This window comes from Nelusetta ayraudi, unplaced genomic scaffold (assembly GCF_046127955.1).
Source record: "Nelusetta ayraudi isolate G7.1 ecotype Tasmania unplaced genomic scaffold, CSIRO-AGI_Nayr_v1 ptg000062l, whole genome shotgun sequence".
NCBI classification, from domain to species: Eukaryota; Metazoa; Chordata; class Actinopteri; order Tetraodontiformes; family Monacanthidae; genus Nelusetta; species Nelusetta ayraudi.
In genome coordinates this window covers 839,103-854,109 of record NW_027466112.1, presented here as the reverse complement: position 1 = coordinate 854,109, position 15,007 = coordinate 839,103, and the positions used below count along the sequence as shown (strand labels likewise).

General features: G+C 45.8%; 1 protein-coding gene across 10 annotated transcripts in view; it reads right to left on the bottom strand.

The window, feature by feature from the left end:
• ptprsa (protein tyrosine phosphatase receptor type Sa) overlaps positions 1-15,007 on the bottom strand; it is a 209,083-nt gene that overhangs the window by 82,238 nt on the left and 111,838 nt on the right. For all 10 annotated transcript variants that reach the window (XM_076040592.1, XM_076040593.1, XM_076040590.1 and 7 more), the window contains one exon: positions 2,539-2,727. In XM_076040592.1, coding sequence (XP_075896707.1) covers positions 2,539-2,727 — 189 coding nt within the window. The remainder of the gene's footprint in view (positions 1-2,538; positions 2,728-15,007) is intronic.

The following is a 15,007-nucleotide window of genomic DNA, read 5'->3' as shown; positions in this document are numbered from 1 at the left end:
TGTTTTGGTCTTGTGCAATTAACTAATATAGTTGCAGTTGCAGCTGAACTGGACACTTTCCTTCTTCACTGGACGTACAAGTGTATAGCATTGAGGCATTAACGCAAGGACAAAAGCGACCAAGCATAAAACTTAGTATTCAATTATACGACGCCTCAAGTGGCGACATTGCTTGTCCTTGATTCGCCTTTCTGCTGTGGGTTCCCGTGTGCATGATTATTTTTGGGGGAGTGGGCTTGGGAGAGAAAATAAGCTGGCAGTGTGGGGGAAACAAAAGTAAAGAGTTAAGGACTCGAGGAGGAGGGTGTGAGGAGAGCAGGGGGATGCATGCATTTTTGAAAGGAGTTTTAAGTGTGCCATCTGCTTCAAGGAGAGTGGGTGGGCTAGCTGGGCTTTGCACTTACCAAAGGTTTCTGCAAATGACAAAGCAAGGAAAGTAAGAAAGAAAGAGGGGGAGAACAACATAATTTATTAAGGTCGAGGCTAAAGGCGATTGTGACACTGTAGTTGGTCTGAGTCTCCCACCTCAATGCACGCTATTTTTAGGCTTTTGAAAGCTTTAAAGCAATCAAAAGCATTTGACTTTTAAATCATCAAATTTAATTTCCCGTTTTACATTATTCCTATTTATATCAAATTAGAGGTATGTTTTTACAATTACATTAGATTTTTTTTCTTTATTTATTTCTCATTTGTATGCATGCTGTTTTTTTGTTTTTTTTATTAGTAAACTGTGTTATGGTTCACAGCCAAGTGAAAAGTGTTGAAGACTCTGAAATGTGCCCACCGACACATCTGAGTTTCATACACAAAAACATGTCACATGTTTAAAAGAAAAGAAAGAAGAGAGAGAAAAAAAAATTAGAGGCACCTTGTTTCAGTTAGACAGGACACATGAGAACAATTAAAGAAAACATGAAACAGATAAAGACAGATGACAAAGTGGTTAGACAACAGGCAAGAAATAGAAATTCTCTATTTGGCTCAGAGGTCACAAAGCCATGTTGAGAAGATTCCCACACTTTTCCTGACTGAAAAGACTCAACAGAGAAACAGACAACAAACATTTAATACTTGTTGTATCCTAAAACATAAAAAAAGAAACTCCTAACTCCTACACGTTTTACTTCAACCCAATAAAAAGTGGCAAGAAATATAAGAGTGCTTGAGTAATGGCCCTTTGATAAATGCAAACCGGGTCTCTGCAAATCCTCCTCTGCCTCTTCTGATAAACAAGGACTGAACCACCGATCCATCACACGGGTAATGCTCTAAATAAAGCATGCAACTTTATTGAAGTGATGTTCTAAATGATATCAACTTATGTTGCAATGCAGGGAGACGCAGGGCTTTTTGAGACTCCTGGTGAAGTTTGGCTGGCGAACTTTCCACTTATATAAAGCAAATCAGAAATCACCAAACCTCACCAGAGGATGTCTTAAGACCCCCATTAACACCTTAAAATGATCTGAGGAAGAATAACAGGTGACACATATTTTGACACAGGGATATGTTTAGATTTCCGGAAAGTCAAACTTCAATCCTGAAAGTGGGGTGCATCACTTTGCTTGACATCAACGCATCTAAAATTAAAAGGATCTCAGGGAGCCACGTGTGGCAGGGCGTTAATCACTGAGTGACAAATAGATTATTTTCAGTGTGCAGCTCTTTAGGGCCATAACTGGGGCAGAAACTCATTGGCAGCTAATTCTTTATTTGGTGGCGTCTAGACTGATTTACATTTGTGGCAAAGAGAAATCAAAGGGGAGTCATTGAATGTTTCGAATGGTGACAAATCACTGACCTAAAATGTCTACCCCTTATTTCCTGGGGCCACTGCAGGACCTACACTTAATTAGCTATATAATTAGGCTTTGCTTTACTGGGCCTCTCAGCGGGGTTCAATCAATGGGAACGAGACAACATATTCACCTCAGTCGGGTCAGTAGGAAGAGGACCTGGTTCTCATTGTCTCGTTCTCAAAACATATTCGAGTGACACACTTGTGTGGTGTTTGTGCATCATTTGGCCTCACTGAATAATGCTACACACTAACCAGCACTATGTCATTTTCACAGGATCATTGCCGTTGTGTCCAGTTTTAACAGGCTGAGAAATCAATAAAGTCGTCTCTATTGTTACACTTTTCTTTGGAAAAGGGGAAATAGGACCTTGCATAGTTGATTCAAGGCTTAGTGTCCTTTATGCCTAATAAGTGCTACACAACTACACAACAAGTTCAAATACAGCGCAACTCCACTAACGTTAGTTGGATTATCTATGTTGCAATGTCATTTAACCAAAAAGAAAATAATAATTGCAAAGATTTGTTGGAATATTGGAACACATACAAAATAACTACAATGGAGTTTACCAACAGCAAAAAGATAATTTGAACTCCTAACAGTCAAAAGCGACATCTGTATACACAGCAGCAGCAGCAGCAGCAGCATTTACTCCGTTTACTCCTTGGAAAGGAAAGGAAAGGAAGCCTTGAAGTTAGAGTTAGTAGAAAAAACAAACTTGAGCTTTCCTTACCTGAGCGCAGCTGCTTGATGCGGCCATTACTTGCGCTGGGGTCAATGGGCAGGAAGTCCTTGTACCAGGTGATTTCCGGGTCAGGGTTGCCACTGGCAGCACAGAGCATGGTAGCCGTTCGAGTGCGCTCCACCACTTTGAGCTGAGGGCCCATGTCGATGTTGGGGAAACCAGGTGGGAGCAGGTCCTCTGTGAGGAGAAGAGGAGCAGGTGAGTCAGGACTTGGTTCGTAACACTACAGATTGTGAAGCTACTGAAATCTTTGAAAGTGGAATGAATAATGCCTTTCATTTGTTGATATTTTTAGACTTTTATACTAATTGTAAACTTTTCACAGTTCTTACACTTGGATAGTGCAGTGTCTACACTTCATCCAAACCTCAGTTCCCATTGGCGTAAAATGAAAGTGCACAGACCACAGCGTGGAGGGGGAGGGACGCAGCTGTATTCAACAGCCAAACCGTGGAGGACTTTCTAATCCCCAATTACCATTGTCTACGGAGACAACACTCCTCCTGAGAGTGAGATTAGAGCCGGCCGTGTACAACAGCTGAATCATAAACCAGTTGAGGGAATAAGGCTTAAACAAACATGTATCCTACATTCCATTAGTCAACCACCTCTGTAAAAGAAGGCATTTATTTTGGCTGAATGCGCAATAAACCTTTAAACGCAACCGCAACACCAGCAAAACGTTGTGATATGCGCAATAAAGTTTAGCAATGAGGTAATTGCTCTTTTTTTTTTTTTTTAATGTTTGCCGTTAGCTTTCCTGCAGTCGGTCATTTCAACAACGTGAGATTTTGTTCCTTCATTTATCGGAAGTTATTTTCTGTTGAAGTTGGAAAGAAGAAGAAGAAGAAGAAGAAGAAGAAGAAGAAGAAGAAGAAGAAGAAGAAGAAGAAGAAGATTTGATTTTTATAATCACATTTATTTACAAAATACAGGCTAAAAACTTATGCAAGAAGAAGAAGAAAACCTGTCACACTTGCTGCACCAGTGTTATGAGCTGGGACTCTTTTGTCGGAGGGGCAAATTCACAGGTATTCACATTTTAAAATATTAAATTTTGGAAAGCAGGAGACATATGGGAGAAAAGAAGGTAATACCGGAGGGTCTCAGACCTCAACTCCGAGACGTTGGCTATAACTAAAGCTGACAACAGCCGAGTGATGAATATTTCACCAGCGAGTACCGGCATTTACACAGTTTTAGGCTCCGTGCTGCATCCTCCGCATTGATTATTAATGATCACTCCTGTATAATCTCTTTGTACCGAGTTGCCCCAAAGCTTACAGAAGGCGACGCCGAGCGTACACTTTAGTTTAGAAATGTCAGAACAGGGCAGTGTCCCGGAGAACTCGCTCGTCCGTGCCCCGTCCTCACATAAGATGTCATCACAGGCGTAAGACATTCACCCCTCTACATTCACTCCTTCTGCCGGAGCAGCGCTTGGAAAGAGTTTGGCTTGAACGTGAACTTTGACCTCCTCGTACACAAACAGATGTCAAATGTGCGACATCTAATTATGAACCCACACATGGCAGGCCTGTGAGTGAGGGATTCTATACAATTGAGTGAATAATGTCACAAAGAAATGTGGCAGGGCAACATCAGATTGGCAAAAAAAAAAAACAAGCCAGAAGCAGGGAATGGAAGATTTCTAGATGGATCGTGTTATTGCAGCTGCTGTGCGCCGATGCAAATCCACCAGCACCACCACTAAAAAAATAAAAAAAAGCCTTTCACGCTTCTTACTTACTTCACCAGGAATAGCCTCCGATACCATCGTTTCCCCTGAAGCTTGCAGGCTCCGTCGATAAAGGCGGCCATGCAAAAATAAATAGATCACTCATCGAGGGAGTGTTTCTCTAGGGCAAGTCAGAGAGCCGAGGAGGAGGAGGAGGAGGAGGTGGAGGAGGAGAAGGCGAGCCAATGACATGGCCTGGCAGTATCAGAGGATTCCCGAGGGGCCAGTTCCCCCGTAATGGCGCGGCAATTGCATTTCTATGATGTGTGCCGGAGCTTCTCTGGGACGGCTAACCTCGGCGGGGCGAGAGGTGGACGGTAGATCTGTGCACACTACTTATCAGGGAGCAGCTTCTGTCACCAGAGCCCGAGATTGTCTTCGCAGAAGAGCAGCGACCGGCGGGGCTACAGCTACAGCTGCATCCTACCAGTTTCAATCTTTCAATGATTCATGCCTCCGTGTCAAAGAAGACGGAATTCCAACTACGTCCATTCATGCACACTCAGTGAATACCGTCACAATGAGACTGTGATGTCGTAAAATCCCGCTGTGTAGCTATTTAATTTATTGAATGTTTCAGTGACTTGTTACGGGGAGCCAATGCTCAACAACGGAAGGCCTGAATGTGACTAAATAGCTACGTGGAGGCATTAAACGTGCAACTCAAACTAGACATGGACCAAATGCCCCAAAATACTTATTTTATAGTGTGAAATTGTGTTCCCAATTCCACCCAATTCCACAAGCAAGACCAGCCTACGTTCTGAGCGGTACCTTTTCCCTGTTCCTCCTCTTCTGATGCTGAAGATGGGGATGAACTGTAGTTTACGCCGCAATGTCTTCCTCTGAATATGACCTCAACCGGGTTCATATCGAAACGTCACCGTGAATTAGAGAGTGCTAGCCGTCTCTGGCTTTTAGGGGGCCGGCTTGAGTGCCATCATAATCCATAATTGCCTTTCATTTTGCTTTGCCATTTAATATCATTACCCAAGTGACAGGTGCAAAGCCCTTAATCAGCCACCGGTTAGCTTAGCCACTGGCCGGCTGTTAATCTGCTGACTCATGCCTGCTGTTGCTTTCAGTTTTATATCATGCAAAGTGCAGCTCTCTTTAAAAAAAAAAAAAAAAACAACAAAAAAAATACAAAACTGTATTTTAGGCCCAGACACTCCCTTCGCTGATCTAATTTCCAGTGATTTACAGCTACCAACCCACATATTTTTCTTCAGCGAGTTCACGACACAATACAGTTTCTGTAAGGATGAAGCTTAAAACTCCTTCTCAGTTCTTCTGCTCAATAGTGTAGATAGCGACATCCTGACTTAAGCAGGAGAGGGATTTAGGAGGGTCGCAGCATTAAAGGAACTTCTATTAAAAGAAGAAGAAGGAGGAAACTGGGCCCGGCATCTAAATGGGAGCTGAAGTTATTTGTGAAAAAGTGAAGCCTCAACCGGCACGAAAACGCAAGCGGGGACTTATTCTGGGCTCTCATTTAACTTTTATGGTAATTACGAAGCTTTCGCAGCGTAATACTCTGTAATCAAGTGCACTTTAGTCAAACATCAACAGTAGCCTGCGCTTAACGCTGAGAACCTAAGCACTTGAAAAGGTCCAATGGCTGTTCTCCACATCGGTGACCAAGCATTAGATCACTGGCACCAGCGGTGCAGTTGGGTCAGCGTGACAATCACCTCTGGCTTTGGTATTTACACAGAGAGCAACATGGACGGAGGTTCAACCCAACCAGCTGGGATTGGAGGACCACACCAATCCACCTCCCCCCCCCCCCCACACACACACACACACATCTATTACTCATATTATTATTTGCACTTACTCAAGTGATTTAATTTCATCAGCGGCGTAATCAGGTTAACTGATTATCCTGCAACACACTTAAAGCCGGCCTTTGCATTAGCGGGACAGACGGACGGCGGCAGGAGAGACGGAGCCAAAGTTTCCCCCGGTGGGACAGAGAGTCAAGACAGATGAAAAGGGAAAGCGAGGATAAGATTAAAGGCTCGGCAGCAGCGGAATGATACACATGTGAGAAGCAGATGAACGCCGCTGATTGCTTGCTCTCAGTCAGGAAGGACGAAGGCGGCTCCTTGAACTCTGCGCCGGCAACAACGCCGGCAAATTGTTCACAAACAAGCCGAGACACAATACTGTCTGTATCATTCAAAAGTTTCTGAAAACAGGAGGCGTATGACTGTGAATTGAAAATTCCCTTTGACGTGTGAGAGCATGGACTTCTTATGCGGTCCAAAAAATAAAGAAGAAGCAGAAAAAACCCAGAAAAAAAAATACCAATACTCTTTGCTTTGCACATCTGCTGATAGAAAGTGAGATTTTTCAAGCCTGCACATGCATACTGGATTGCTTGTTGAACTGCAGTAGGGATGTACAAAGGGGGCGGGGGGTGGGGGGGTAGAGGAAGAGTGAAAGGGAAGCATCCAGGGACAGGGAAGAATAGCAACACAGGGGAAATCTAATCACGGCGTCTCTGGCCCCAGCACCGATAGCCCCCTCCAGATAGCCATCTCAGCTGAATAATGGTTATTATACAGCCAGCACTCAACCTCCAGCCCTCCTGCACTCTTTCTGGAGAGACGTTTCATGTCCCATCGGTATTCTCCGACCGCGCCGTGCCAACAAAGACAATATTTACATCACAATCTACAAAATATAGCCTGGGAAAGGCAACAGAGAAAAAGAGATTGGCCACTGTTGGAAAGTGCAGAAAGTTTATTTTCACTTTGAAAATGAGTTTTGTGGGTTCGGCTTCTCGGGTTGTTCAAGGACCGTAAACGCTGATTTGACCGAACTCGTGAACCGTTTCTGTTTTTCCTCCTCGCGGCTTCAAAGGCCGAGTCACGAGAGACTGTTCAGCCATTTACATATCAGATGACCTTCACTGACACTCAAAATGACGAACGAGGCCGCGCAACAAAGGCGTGGAAAAAAAAAAAAAGAAAAAAAAAAAAGAGCAACACCAGAGCAGGAAACAAATCTGGCCTCTGTCTCAGCCCGAAGAATCAAGTCGCAGGGAAATGTACGGCGAACGCTGAGAGTCAACCCATGTCATAAAAACATCTGTTTATAGATCACTCTATAAACAGATGAATAGAACACTCGACAGGAAACACTTTGCACCCCCAGCCTGGGTGGGGTAATCGTGTATGTAGCATTAGGGCAATCATTTTGTGTCCATTACAGGCAAAGAGGGGAACAAAGCTACGCGAATAAGCAAAAAGGCCGCTATCCCGAGAGCACCCAGAACAAAGAGATGCTGTTTATACGTTGGCGATGGCGCATGATCTTCAAAAATAAAATCCTCTTTTTGTGAGTCCTTCCATTTTTGTATTTCTTTCTCTTTTTTTCTTCTGATTTTCAGATCAAGAGCCTGACCTCGCATGCCACTTGGCTGAAACTTTTCAAAATAAACACACTCACCGAGTGCAGCGGGTTTCCGAGGGTGAAAAAAACCAACAACCTCCCAGTGATTCTGCCGTTTGCATGTATTTAGCCTAACAGGATTGGTCCCGCTGACTTCCTGTGGTTCAAGTTAAACCTTAAAAACAAACCAGCAGCAAGAAATTTAAGAATCTAAGAGTTCAACACAGAAAGTTGTGTGACTTTGCTCCGACACTCTCGGCGACTGCTCTCAAAGCGGCGACCTTCCCCGGCTGTGCTGCGTCCTTTTCAGTCGGAGAGTTTGGTCAAAAACAGAGGTTTACTAGCGCTGCCTATAATTTTCTTGAATTAGGGACAGGGATTTGCATCGCATCAATACTAAACTTTTCATTAAGGCGCGAACGGGGGAGGGGGGAACAAAACAAACGAGAAAGAGGCTTTCTGCTGATGCGGTGAGCCGGCGTGATGGCACAGCGCAGACAAGACAGCGGGGTAATTATCTGGGACAGCGACGACCCCCCCCCCCTCCCCCCCCCACCCTCCCACCGACCCCCCTCGCTCTGCCTGCGAGGAGGAGAGGTGGAGGAGGGAAAGAAAAACAACTGTGAAAGTCAAAATAAAGTCTGTTTATCCATCTCCACCAGTGGAAGTCTTAGCTTCTCTTTCTTGTCTCGGCTCTCCCGTCAGGCTTCCCCAGGCGTCCGTGGCAAGACAGGCGAACACCAGGGGAGACAAGAGACGAGGCTGGAGCCATTAAAGGAAGTGCCTCACCGTGGAGAGACGTCAAACCAGTCAGGACTGGTTTAGTGATGTGTGCTTGCGCGCGCACGTGTGTGTGTGTTTCTCTCAGCGCGCGCGCGTTTGGATGCACACTGGGATTCTCAAAACTTGCCATGGGTTCAGCACCGAGTGTGGGCGGGGAAAAAAAAACAAAAAAAAACAGCATCCAGTCTAATCAAACGTAGGCTCGTGTTATTTTCACATCTTTGTAGATGCGCTAATTGCTGGCGCATTTGCATATATAGCCCGCAACCGTCCCCGGTCGGAGCGTGCCCATCAACACCCTTAACATGTTGTTAATAGGAGGCTTCTCGAGCATTGTGAGCTTGTTTTTCTTTTTAAATCACCAAGGAGAACATACATTTCCACTCACTTTGACAGTCGCAAACAGTCTGAGACATGTGTTGTTCGGGAAATAATCAAACCGCTATTCATGAGCCAATGATGAGGTTTTGCAATAGGGGTCATATATTTTTAAAGCACGGCAACGTTTCCTCAAGGCATTTCTCCCAAGCAGCGTCTGGATCGAAAGAGGCTGCTGCACAAAAGCCAAGATGTCAAAACACATTTTACAACGTGGATCATGTTAGCCAATATAACTGGGAAGTAACTGTGAGGGGGTTCGGGGAGGCTTTGGCAGGGACTTTAGTGTCATAACCAGCCTTTAAACAAGAACACATGTCTGACTGCACATTGTTCGAACGTTTACATGAAAGGATGTTCCATTTGCTCAGCATCACTTCTGTTGAATTTCTCATTACCAGTCTTCAGCACCTACTCTGGAATGTGGAGTCATAGGATATAAAAGTTCCCTATGTCATCAGTTCTTTGCCCCCCATAAAAATAGAACTCACATGACCTGCTGCTGGCTCGATAATGGTGCTTTTAAAGCTCGACTGATTTAAGCCTGAAAACACAAAAGTGTGGCTGCTGCATTGGGCAACTTTGACAAAAACAACTACCGTAGACTTTTGGTCAAGTTCACAATTGGGAGGGAAGAGAGTGGGTGGGCCTGGCCAATGAGGTCGAATCCTCGGTGTACAATTAGCTCGGTGCAATTAAGCCACATATGACAGGTTGGGAGGCACCTTTGGTGTGTAAATTAGCATCTATAAATATGTTGTCGCCTAGATGAGGAGATGGCGAGGACTGCGTTGCCGCTCCCTCACAGCGCTTCAGTCCAGCAGGATGACGTGGCAACGCTGGAGGGGAAGGTTTAATGTTGACGTTGTGAGAAGAAAGACTTGTCCTGTTGGATGTGTGAGTCACCTGGAGGTTTTAATAAAACTGGAAGATTATTCCGAACATGATTTTTCTTCTTCATGTTCTTCTAGTCTGACAACCCGCTCTTGGCTGTTTACCACCTCACTTTCTTATTTCTGCCAGCAGAGTTGGTGGTTGAGCTTACTGACGCTTGTGATGGTCAAATGCTTCCCTGACCGCAGTGGAAGTCAAGGCACAGTCCGTTCTCAATGTGTTTCAAGCCGTTTACACACTTATTTATGCAGTTTGTGGTGAAGTACAAGACGACTGTCGTTTGGTCTTTCTTGTTGACCAGAACAATAAACCTGATCATGGAACTTGAGGGGAAAGCAGTAATATTCACTGGTGTACCATTGCCTTTTATCCAGTGATGTGAGGCTGAACTGGATTTCAGAGAAGGGAGTCTCAGGAGATGTCTGCACCTAGAGGTAGAGGGATAAAAAAAAACAGCAGCAACATGTGTTGGATGTGCTGTTACACTTTCAGGGCAAAAGACCAAAATACCCTGAAAGTATGAAAAGCTGCCGCTAAAGCCAGTAGGTTCTAGGCTTCGCTCCAGGGGTCAAGCTTTGTAATCCTAAAGGTCCAGGGTAGCATCTTCAAACTGGGCTCTCTCTCCGAGCAATTTCCTTTCAAAACTCTGTGCCGCGCGCTACTTTAAGAAGAGCTGCCCTGCTCCATCCCTGTGATTACGTGCATAACATTGGGTGGTGTGTAACATTGTGCCTTGATTGTTCACTTGTATGCCTTGATTGGAAGACTGTGGCACAATCAATCTACAGCTGAACAGCGTCCTCCTGCCTCTCGCCGAGGAAAATGGAAATAATAATCGTGTGCGGAAGCGTGCCCTCTGACATTACGTCAACTGCCTTACCGCACCACGCAAACCCTGGGGGGCTTATTGTGAGACCCCTCAATTGCAGGGCTTCGGTCACCTAGGCTGCAGCTCCATACATATGCATGGAGCTGAAGGAGCAGGCCATATCCCCCCTGCTCGTCTTTATGCATGAGTTGGGCCACTCCAAAGGTCATCGCTGGCACCATTTCCACCGGAGCAACCAAAGTCCCCCAACTCTAATTTCCCGAGGCCGCCTGTCAACCTGCTATTGCGGTAATCCAGGCAAGATTGGATTGACGGCTTGATTCTTGCATGTTATTATTATGACACCGGACTGTATATCTTTGAGAAAGCAAGCAAGCCGGCATCGTTATCAGCTCGTCCCCTTGCTGTCCGCCGTCTTCCTCCCGACTCCCTACTATTGTTGCTGGCTGAAGGAAGCTGTCCAGGCTTCCCGGGGAATTAACTGAAATTGACGGTCAAAGTTCAGGGGGAAGCCACCCCCGGCTAGAGGCCAGCAACTTCCATTTATCCAGCTACACCAGCTACACCCCGGTACTCTCTCCCTCCTTTATCTTTCTCGCCTCAACTCAGCTTATGCCCCCTTCTTCATTCCTCAATCACACATGATTACTGCATTACAGGCTTGGAGGATCAAAGGCTCCAAAGGCCATAAACTCTCATCTTGGTGAATTTTCTTCCGGGAGGAGAACTTTTTTTTTTCTTCCTAAAATGGGGAATATGTGGTGAGATAGATATGAGGTCGACTCTACTCCAGTGGGGACAAAGAACTGCCAAATCTGCGGCACAAGGAGAAGCAGGTATGCTGGCAAGTTGGGTGGAGACAAATATATTTTTTTCGAAAGCGCTGCATTCACCGGTAGAGGGCAACGGGAGCATTCCTCAGGAAAACAATAAACTTCTCAAGCCGCTGATGAGGTATTGGCACCATGAGGGTCTCTAACGCGGTGGGCCTCAGCCTATTGATTTGTTTGTTTGTGCCGGGCCTGCCCCAGAAACCACCCCAATAACATCCAGATGAGCCAGACGTTGGAAGCCCCTTCGTAGGGCGACGCCGCAGAACAAAACAAGAAATATGCCGTTTACATTTCCTCCCGACGCGAGAGCGGGAAAAAAATGTTAGTTACTGTGAAGGCGCCCACAAAGGAAGTCCCCCGGCGGGGTTAAACCATTTGCAAGAGAAATAAATGGCTCGCACCCACTAGCCAAGGCGCCTCAAGCTGGTGCCTGGCGCAAAAAAAAAAAAAAAGGAGAAAAAAAAATACAGTTCAGTGAGAGCAGGTAATCTCCGCTGCTGAGCGTACAGCTAAACAACACTGAGCGAATGTATTATTAGCGGTGGAGGCAGCGAGCGCTGTGTGGGAATGAAAATTGACTTGTTTGTCACGGCCCGGGTTCGAGATAAGCAGTTGGCAACGGCGAGACGGCGCACCGCGTTGGCTGAGAGTGGACGCGTCCACATGAGTCACCGCGCCGGGGTCTCGCTGGGGATTCGTGCTTTCTTGAAGGCGGCCATATAGGTGTCGCCTCGTCGCTTTCTCACCGAGCAAAGCGGAGAGCGGCGTCGCTCTTGGTGCTGCTCCCGGGCCTTGAAGAATAGCGGCTAAAAGTGGAAACATCCACATTTCAGCAGCCTCAAAAGTTTGCGAAAGCTCCTTTCACCTTTCAGCTAATTCATCTGAACTCACACACACGCCGAGCTGTAACATTTTAGATGACTTGGCTTGGACCTCCTCTTTATTCCTTGCTCTAAAAATGACCCATCTTCGTCTTCCTCCTTTCCACTTAGCTCGAAGCTACTGCTGCTACCATTTCCTCCCCCCCCCCCCCCCATCCCTGTTATCTCTCTTGCTCTCTGTGTGCGGTATGAAACAAGTGGAAAAGGGCAACGGTCACATTGGAGGCTGGCGGGCTGCGGGAGGAAGAACAGCCAGATTTGCGTCCGATACTGCCAAGCTTATTCTTCACCGTCTCATTACAGGCCGGCCACCACCTGCCGGCTGTTTCTTCCCTCGCTTTCCTAACTGTCGCACGCCGGCTGTCGCACACGCATGCTTGCACACACACACACACACACGCACGCACGTGAAACACACGTCCTTCTCTCGTGTTCCTGCTTTTTCATCCCAGCCTGCCTCGTACCCATAGAATCACCCCTTGCTGTTGGACAAACACAAATGAAACAGACATCCAGCCCTTTTATGCCACAACAGCACTAAACTGGCACTGTGAGAGAGGAAAGAGGAGCTGGCCACGAACAAGAGGCTCCCAAAACTGTGCATATGCACAGACGCGTGAAGTATTTTTAGAGAGTGAAGGCTTTTTAACAGTATGAGAGAATACGGCGAGCGTGGAGGCTCGGGAGAGGTTAGACAAGGCACAAGCGGTCGTGACTGAAGGAGTAGGGGGCATTTCAAAAACATCAATGTGTATTTGTGGTAGTGCTCATTAACTACGCGCAGGGAATACTGATGAAATAAAAAGCAAGGAGGAAAAACTTTCTCTTCTTTCCTCCTCTTATCTTACTTTTTTGGAATTGCATCACTTAAGAGGCTGGAAAAAAGAAATCTCAGAGTTTTTTAAAAAATCGACTGTAAAGAGGAAGAGCTGCTAAAAAAATATATATATATCTGTAATGGTTCAAAGAGTTTTCAACACCCTGGATCCTAGTCCTGTTATTATCATACCTTCTTTATCTTACTGCATTATTGATGTATTATTGTTATTGGAAAAGTGAAAGTAACTTTTTTTAGTGACACAGCAGTGTCATCGAGACAAGAATGAGCCACATTCAGTTTCAAGTACGATTGATGTTGCATTTGAAAAAAATAAAAATCCAAATGGTGGGTGAATGGAGAGCAGGAAGCCAAGGAAAGGGGAGGAAATAGAAAGTCTCGAGAAAATCTGGCCCGGGGCCACACACGGTCAGCAGGTTGATTGCAGTCTGTCCTTTCAACTCTCCCTCCAGTCCTCCTTCCGTCTCGCCGCTCATCATTTCCCTTCTTCCTCCGCACATTACAGCACGCGGCCCGCTTCTCATGGCTCCGCTCATAAAAGAATACCTTGAATTCATTGGGCTTTATCTGTTCACTGAGTGCGCGTGTCAAGAATCCGGAGTCCCATTAAAATTCACCGTGACCCGCTCCTTCACAAGACAGCAGCCAATTAGCAGACATCCAGATCAAACAATACGGTGGGCGCGCCGCACCTCAATCCCTCCCTGGGTAATAGTAGGTGTACTTCCAACCCGACCGCCAATGACCTGCTCGGTGTCACAAGGCCAGAGTTTCCGCGAGGTTCAGAAATCACGGCGAATAACAAGGCAGAGAGAGCGTGTGCTTACCTGAACTCTGATTCCCCCTCAGAGACAAACTTCTACAAACAATGTTGTGCGAGAAAAGAAAGAACTTGGTGAAAGTTCTCCAGTTGAGCTGAAAATCCTTTTAATGAGTGAATGAGAGCTGAGATCAAACGTCGCTAGTTAGCGACTGGAACTGACGCTTCTCTAATTTTAAAGACTCACAGGTGATGAGACTATAGCTTAGACTCAAAGGACTTAGCTACAGCTCTTACTAGTTTAGTTTTCTCTTTCTGGGGAAGTGGAAGTCTGGATCGTACCATCGGCTAATTTAACAGCATTATCAGTACTCAAAATACAGGTAAAGTACACGTACCACTAGTAATATATTTAGACTCAAGACAAGTATATCCAACTGTGTGCACGTTTGTGTGTGTGTGTGTGTGTGTGTGTGTGTGTGTGTGTGTGTGTTACTCCTCCAAGTCAAGGTCATAGCTGGATCTAAAACGATGCACTTACATAAGGCCAAACTGAGAGCTGAACTGTGTGAACACTGTGAACACTGTGTGTGTGTGTGTGTGTGTGTGTGTGTGTGTGTGTGTGTGTGTGTGTGTGTGTGTGTGTGTGAGTGTGTCCAAGGTAAATCTCCAATGACTGCTGATTCAAACAGCCCAGATCTCACACTCTCGCACTACTTTGCTTTGCTTCGCCGTGACTTCACCACTGAGACTTGACTCTGGCAACACGATGACGTGTGCCTCAAGAGCTCTTCAGCGCAGCTACCATATCAACTGCAGGCCATCTTTTTTTTCTCCCAAATACACAAATGGAGATGAAATATTTACTACTTCCAGAACACGAGTTAAAAAAAAAAAGAAAAAAAAAAAGGATAACACAACCAGATGATATCAATCACAGTTTGGACTCGACGGAGGGAAAATCTCTCTGCAGCAGCGATGGCAGGCCAACAAATGGAGGCGCGCACAAAGCCGAAGGACAACCCGCAATCTCATCGCAGCAGCGCGAGCCGACGGGATCCCGGCGGCGACTGCCTTCCTCGTCCTAAACATATGGCTAGGAGAAAAATATCCTTCAATGC